At 40.5% G+C, this 8,459-nt stretch overlaps 1 protein-coding gene across 1 annotated transcript; it reads left to right on the forward strand.

The window, feature by feature from the left end:
- The first annotated feature begins 1,371 nt into the window (after positions 1–1,371).
- LOC107119287 (olfactory receptor 6X1-like) lies at positions 1,372–6,547 on the forward strand. The gene is given in 4 exon segments (XM_015421752.1): positions 1,372–1,991; positions 2,355–2,673; positions 4,638–4,719; positions 6,240–6,547. Coding segments are annotated over 4 exon segments (1,329 nt in total).
- Positions 6,548–8,459: the final 1,912 nt, after the last annotated feature.

Genomic DNA, 8,459 nt, shown 5'->3' on the forward strand with positions numbered 1-8,459 from the left:
GGCGGTGGAACTCTTGAAAAACTGGTGAGGCATGGGTCACCATGTCACTTCTGCTGAAAACCCAGAAGTGATGTCCAGCCACCTATGACACTCTACCCTAAATCTCTATGGTAAAAAACATAGAGCATCACATGGTGGCTTTCGCCAAAAGTGACATCATGACACACGTGATTCTGACCATAAGAACATAAGAACATAAGAACATAAGAGACGCCAATGTTGGATCAGGCCAAAGGCCCATCCAGTCCAACACTCTGTGTCACACAAGCACATTCTAAATGCCTGTGATGAGAATGGACCGCCAGCTTATAAGAAGGACTTTTTAGTTGGCCCATGGGCTAAGGCTTGTGCCCAGCCAGCCAGTAGCATCTTGTGCCTCATTTGCAATGACAGAGGTTCTCGATGGCATGTCAGAATCAGTCAGAGCTTTGAAATGACTTTTATATCTGAAAAAAATGAAAAAAACCCAATTTTATTATACAAAGAGTGAATACATTCGGTGTTAGAAGAAAGAAGCATAATTAACACCTGTTGACACTGTGGCAACCTCAATTAGTTTCCTTAATTGTCATGAGAGAGATCAGTAGAGAGACTTGAAAGTTCTTTAAAAACTTTCTGTATCCTTATATTGTGATTTTTTAAAATTTGGCATGGAGGAGGCTAGGGACCTCTTGGAAGGGCCCCCCTGGGAAATCCTTGGAGTATTAAAAGAACAAGTCACAAAAGAATGACTTCCCTTTAACAACAATGATCTCTAATGTTACCATCAATGACAGATTAAATAAAATGCATAAAATAATAGACTTTACTTTTAAGTAAAATGCATAAAATAATAGACTTTACTTTTAAGAGTTTTAAAAAGAATTTTTAGGTGCGGGAAATTTTTTTTCAACATTCTTCCTGTTTCTTTCTTTCTTTCCTTTTTTCTTTCCCCTCTTTCACCTTTGGTCAAATGTTCGCTGAAGAAAATAATATTTGGAATATAAAGGTTTTGTGTGTGTTCCCAATTTTATTAGGTATGTCATCGGTATTGGTTTGTGATTCTTTTTTATCTAATTTGAGCTCTTGACTGTAATGTGTGTTGCAATGTAAAACAGAACAGGGTGCTCTAATTGGCATTTTCAATATACATGTTGTCAGGACTTGGTCTCATATAACCCTTCTTCATCGTAGATAGAGTTCAAGTTATGGCAGATCAGTATAAGGGTACAATTGTTGATGTCACCTGGCATTTATTAATTCATTCATAAAGGAAAATTGCTATTTCTCTTTGCAATATAAAAATTTAAATACACAATCTTTGTCTTACTTTGAATGAAACGATTTTGTCTTCTACCTTTTAAAAGAGGTATCTAGGAAGGACAGAAGGAAATGAAGCACAACAATCTTACCATAATCACCGAGTTTGTTCTTCTGGGATTTCCTGAACTTCATGGAATACGGATGGTGTTTTTTGCTCTTGTTCTTCTGATGTACCTCATTTCAGTCTCTGGCAACTCTTTAATCATCACCATTATCTTTATGGAGCCCAAACTGCACATGCCCATGTATTTCTTTCTTAGCAGTTTTTCCCTGGGTGAGCTCTGTAGCACCACAGTGGTGGTACCAAAGATGCTGACTAACATGATCTTGGACCAAAACATGATTTGTTTCACATGTTGCATGGTGCAAACTTTCTTTATCTTCTTTGTGGGAAGCACACAATTCATCCACCTCACCGTAATGTCCTTTGATCGTTATGTGGCCATTTGCAAACCTTTCCTGTATAATGCCAAGATGACCAATGGGCTCTGCTTCTGTCTTTCGTTATTTGCTTGGATTGGTGGATTTATGGTTGTCCTTTGTCAATCTGTAGTTGTATGGGCGTTCCCATTCTGTGGACACAATGTCATCAACCACTTCTTATGCGATCTTGGGCCTGTTTTGAAACTAGCTTGTGCTGATACAACAGTGATGGAACTTATCTTTCTCATTTATGGTATTATACTTATGTGGGGTTCATTTCTTGAAGAATCACGCGAGACAACTCTCTCGAGGGTAGAGAAATCAGTCTGCCTCTCAAGGCAGCAGCAGTTTATTTTATGCCCATTCTGCTTCCCCCCTCCCCTCCATCCGTGTGCTGGGGTTGAGAGTTCACATAGCTGGGGTTCAGAGTTCACATTCAGAAAACCAGAGGAGAACAATAACTTTCGGGGGATTTGTCTTAAAGGTGCTTGCATTGGTATAATGATTAACAAGCTAGCTCCACAGGCACTATGGATGGTCAGAGGTCATCGGACTTAGAGCTATGTCTTATTGATCAGAGTTACTGATCAATATCCAGATATTTACAGAGTCTGGGATATAGGCTGAAGACTAGGACAGGTGTGCCTAATTCGCTAATCTCGCCCACAATTTCTCTTTACAGTGGTTTCTTATGCATGCATCATAAGTGCCATAATTCAGATTCCATCTGTCAGTGGCCGATCCAAGGCATTTTCCACATGCTCTTCCCATCTCACCATTGTCTGCATCTTCTATGGGGCAATGTTCTTCATGTATCTGAAACCTTTGACCCAAGGTGACAGTCAAATCAACAAAGTGGTTTTCTTTGTGACAATAGTTGTTTTGCCTGCTGTTAGCCCTTTCATCTTCACAATCCGAAACAAAGACTTCAAAGCAGCTGTGAACAAGGTACTGGAAAGAAGAGGACGCATCCCTCACTTTGCTGTCCTGTAACTAATGAAGGAGAGGCCTTTGAAAAAGGGGGTCCTGTGTCCTCAACCAGCTTTTTCATCTACATAACAAGAAGGCTTTGGAATAGTACAGAGATGAAAGATATGATGGCATCTATTTCCAAGATTTGGAAATGAGAGGTCAATTTGAAGAAAGCTAACATGAAGGAACAAGTGATTTCCCAACTGTGTGGCAAATATTAAATGTGCTAATAAATTGTCGGTCTCCCACAGACTGTTGATCTGTAACAGAATAATGAGCAAAAGGAGTCAAATATGTATTAAAATATTATGTAGTAGATAGTATAAAATGCATTGGAATGGAATTTGTTAATGGAGATACCAGATGACAGTGGGGCAGATAACAAATGAATATTTCTAAATTATCATGAAATATTGTCATGTCTTGAAAGTGATGAAGAGATGGTGTTATACTCTAAAGACAATTGCCAAAATAACACTGACAAATTCACAAATTCATTGGAGATACCAGATGCAGTTAGTCTAATTTCTTCATATCTGGTAGCAGTGCCCAATAGTTAAGATATTTTGGTCTGTTTTTTTGGGGGGGGTGTGGGGTTGTTCAGTTATGGAGGACATTGTTAAAGATAAGATTTCATGTCACCCTGTGGTTTCACTTCTGGAATGTTTTACAAAAAAGAAGATAACATATATGTATCTCATTAATAACTTGCTCACAGCAGCTACAATATTAGAAACAGAACTCTGGAAACAAGATGTATTACCCACTCAAGAAATTTGTTCACATAAAGTATGGTTTATTATGTACTTGGAGACATTACACTATTTAGGGTAGCATATGTGAGATGGGAAACAGTTTGATCAGGAAGGTTTTATTAAAATCTGAAAACTGTTATGTTGTACTGGAACATGGTCAAACAAAAAAAAACAATACAAGAAAGGAAATTCTGAATAAAGGTAATCAATTTCAGTGAATCAATTTGAATATAATAATGATTCTATTATTCAAATACATATAGTTACACTGGATTGAATGTGCTTTTGGAGATATGGGAGATTAACAAAATCTGTGGCAGGGGATGAGCTTTTGTTTATTTTAATAAACTTTTTATTGAAAAATTATTCAAAAATACTAAGTCAATAAGAAAACAAAAATATTTTTCATAATAGTAAACAAGTATAACATCTATTACAGATCTAGTTCAAAGAGATAGGTAATCAACATGAAACATAAACCAGCAAACATTGCATTGAAAAGGTTCAGAACCATATTAAACATAAAGAAAGTTTGAATAATTTTATGATCAATTTTTATTATCTAATACATATCAAGTATAGTTAAGATCATGGATCCTGTAGCATAAGTAAGAAAAATAGAACAAAACAAAGCAAAACATTATTAACATCCTGTTTTAGTGTGATAATTTCATAACAAAGCCATAACTCCATAGTATTTCTGGCTAATAATATAACTTTAAGAGGGATGAGCTTTTGTGAGTCACTGCTCACTCCTTCAGAAGTGGAACAAGAAAACAAAGAGAGAAGAGAGAAACAGCAGTTCAAAAATATACAGGTCTATACCAGAGCAAATAAAATTTGATATTGGAAAATAAAAGATTAAAGAAATGAGCAATTTCTTGTCAGGAACCCCATTTTAGACAGGATAGAGCACCAATAGGATTCTAATTTAGTCTAACCAATGAGGATGGAGAACCCATGCCATGCTCTCATGGTAGCAAGATGGAGAGAGAAGGAAGGAGCCAGCTGGATGGAAGGAAGATTCTCTAAGAGTAGCAATCTACACATTAAAGGGACAGCTGCAGAAGAGTAGGCAGGAAAGATGCTCAGGGTCCTCCCGACCGGTCTATCTCTCTGGCTCTCTATAGTCCCTCTCTGAAGTCTGAGGCTAAGAGAGAATGCAATGTCTTTTCTTTTTACTAGTTTTTGGTTGGCTTTCGTTGTGATGTTATTGTACATAATTTGTTAGCCAACTTGGTGATCCTTACGATGGCAGAAAAGTGTGGTATAAATTCTGTGAAATAAAACAAATAGGTGACCCATGTAGTCTCTCATTGCCCACCCCCCGGCCTAGAGTCCCTTCCCAGAACATCAACGCAAGGTCATGTCTTTCCTCCCTCAGAGCCCATCTTTTCCTGGGAGCATTTGTTCAGGATTGCACAGAAGCCATTCAGCCTCCTTCATAGACAAATATTCTCCCTGAGGGGGGCTTATACTTTTAAGTTGTTGTTATGTATTAAACTGTTTGAGCCACCATAGACCCTGGGAGGGGCAGAGCAGAGAGTTCTCCCGCATGCGGGAAAGGTGGGGTGCTCAGGTAGTTCCTATCAGTTAAGAGTTGATTCCAGATGTGTGTTTCAGTGCCGGTGCTTACACAATAAACCGTTGATCGTTGCATTATTGAACTGCCTGGCCGTCTCAATACTTAATAGTGTTATTTAAGGATCAAGCGAAGGAGACAAGAGAATGCAACAGAGAAAAGGGAGGGGATGAAGCAGTGATAAATAACACCCCCCGCACTGTGAGATTGACTTCTCCATTCTCACTTCATGTTAGGGAAGGTAGGATATCACCAATGGTTAGGGGGACTTAGCAGGATTTTTTTTTTTTTTTAGGAATCCAGATGCTTAAAGTTCAAATGGCTCAGAGCACTTTTGCTCAGCTTCAGCTAGTGTGGCATCTGTGCCTGTTCATAGTTCGGTCAGATCTAGGCACAGTGATCCATGACTGAGTTACACCTAGACCAGACTATTGAGATGCTCGCTGCTTGGGGCTACTTGGTTTTAGACTACTCATGTCCAATGTTCCCTCTAAGGTGTGGAGTCTTGTGAACAAAAGTTCTACTTTGCGAGCTACCGTCATTAAAGTTGTGAGCGAGCAGTTTGGCTACTGCATAAATTAGCTTGCTCTGGAGCCCTCCTTTCTGAGCTAAGACAAAAATCTGTGAGCTGGAGGCTAAAAAACTGTGAATCTGGCTCACACTAACTCAGCTTAGAGGGAACACTGCTCGTGTCTGAGAAAGGGAGCTATGACTCCTGAAAGCTCCTGCCCTGAAACTCTCCTTTGTCTCTGAGGTGTGTCTGAGATGGAATCTAATTGTTCCACTGAAGACCAACTGAGCTACCCTCCGAAACCCTGTTTGTACTTCCTGTACACAGAACACCGAATGACAATGTACTGACCTTCTCGAGTCAGGATTCAATTGTCTCCACCCCTTTCATTTTGATGATCCCCTGCTCTCCCCACAATATGCAAAACCAAAGCCTCCCCTTCATTTCTTTAAAGCGGAGATAACTGTCTCGCATCCATTGCCAAGCCTGTTCGCCCCATTCTAGCGGGACTTGTCACCTTCCGTTCCATTGATCAAAATGTTGCGGCTTTTTAGGACACTCATAGTCCTGAATTGGTTCCCTTGTAAGTCCCTGCTTTTCAACTTGGAGAACAATTTGTTAGTTCCCATCTTAGGGTAAAATCATTGGGTCTTAATAATCACAATCTTGAACCCCGTGCCTTTTCTTTCTACAGGGGCCGCTTCAGAAATTGTTCTCACTCAGTCAGGCCCAGAAGTGAAGAGACCTGGAGAATCCACCCGGCTGACATGTTCCACCGGTGGATTTGATCTGAGCAGCTATACCATGCACTGGATCCGACAGCCTCCGGGAAAAGGGCTAGAATGGCTGCTTTATTATTATTCATCATCAAGCAACAGCTACTCCCCAGCCATCCGAGGCCGATTCACGGCCTCCAAGGACAGCTCCAACTTGTACCTTCAAATGAACAACCTCAAGCCAGATGATACGGCTGTGTATTACTGTGCAAGAGAGACACAGTGAATGGGAGCTGGTCTGGACTCATGCAAAAAAGCCTTCTGATGTGCAAGTTTGGGAAGGAATTGACATGTGGTGGCGCTCATGTGCCACTGCATCTGCATCCTAGGAAATTTGTGAGAAACCACAATTATGAGAAAGTAGAAAGGGAAATCTAGCTTTACTACAGGAACCAGATGTCTGAAGCACCTGTTTCAGTGAGGATGACTTCAGCGAATGGCAAACCTAATCTTACTGTTTGCTTTCCCTGCAATGAGCCACTTATATCAGAATTTTCCACCCAACCTGTGCTTAAAGGCCACACTGATGTAAGGCCTTTCCACATATTTCAAACCCGGGTATAGAATTAATTATGGAGCTAATACTGGGAAGACCCTCCTGATCAAAAACATCTGAACAAGGCTGATGTATCATTATTCTGTAGAGATGATGTTTAGACAATTTTGAATGGAGTTACATGTCCCATTGAATTTGTTCATTTGTAGCTCACCAGTTTATGCTTTATACAAAAAACTGAACTTTGCAGGGTTACATTTTGGAGGGGGGGGTGTTGCGCAGTGCGTTGGCAGTTGAACGGGGCACTCAAGAACTTGCAGCACACTCTAGCAGAGTTCTAGCCACCAGCCACTCCCAATAGCTCACCACATAAAGCAGTCCAGTGGTAACTATTTACAGGGATTTTATTTACAGATATATACAGCTCTCGGACAGCATGCTGCGCCAGCATTCACAAATACAGGGGAGAACACTGAGCATAAGCACACTGTACATATATACATAGCACAGCCAATCAGCAATGTGCTTAGTCATGGTGACTTAGTCCTTGCCCAGACATGTCCAAACTGGATGAGTCTGGTACTGCACCTCATGACAATCACATGACAACTGTCAGATAGATCAGAGCCATCTAACAGCTGAAGCTTACATTATTGACAGGGGGGTGGACTGTGCCTTTTCACTCTAGCTTTATTATTATGGTTAAGGTTGCCAACACTGCATAGGGAAGCTCCTGAAGGAAATGTTTTGGGGGGCAAGTTTAGGAAGGGGAGGGAGCTGAGCAAGAAGGTGATACCACCAAGTTTCAGGATGAGGTCTTCCAAATCACCTGCTACCTGGTCATTTTTTTTAACTGGCGATGCTGAGAATTGAACCTGGGACCTTCTGAGTGCCGAGTGGATGCTCTTACGAATGACCCACTGAGCCACAGGCCCTCCCCTACCACAGGTCAAATGCAGAAGAATATGATATAAATGTCTTCCAGTGCACTGCTAAGCGCAGTTACAGCAGTAAGAGTAGTAAACCCTTACATAGATATATATGGGACGTCTTGGTTTTTCAATGCTACATTTTCATGTCTGCGAATTGTGGGGTGTAGAGGGAAATTCCATGTCTGCATCCATTTTCATTCAATCTTCTTGGGAAGATAAAGGGAGGGGATATACACTCATGTGGCTCTTCTCTCTGAATGGCACTGTGTTAAATCTTGTGTTTCTTATGCATTTGTGGTCACACAATGGATTTTGCGGTGGTATGATCCTTCGTCTTCCCTTCCCAATCCAGCACTGTCCTCAATGTACAACACTGCGTCTTGTTCTGCCTCCCACACTGGCATCTTTGCTCAATGTGTGTCACTGTGACAGAGGTGGATATATTCTTCAGTACACTTACAAACCTGCCATTTTAGCTGATAAGTAAAGTAAAAGGTTTTTTTTAAAAGTAAAGTAAAATTGGTCTTGGTTAAAAAATTTTACTGGACAGAGGATTCTGCAAAAGTTGTTGGGGTTGAGATGGAGCCATCTCATAAGAACTGGGTACATTAATTACTAAGTATTCTGACAACAAACAGGAAATGCCCCAATTTCTGGTGGCGCTAATGTGGTATCTGTATCCAGCCAGAATAGCAGGGTCAAATATTTGT

The sequence above is a fragment of the Gekko japonicus genome, unplaced genomic scaffold (genome assembly GCF_001447785.1).
Source record: "Gekko japonicus isolate JY-2015 unplaced genomic scaffold, Gekko_japonicus_V1.1 scaffold3883, whole genome shotgun sequence".
Lineage (NCBI taxonomy): Eukaryota > Metazoa > Chordata > Lepidosauria > Squamata > Gekkonidae > Gekko > Gekko japonicus.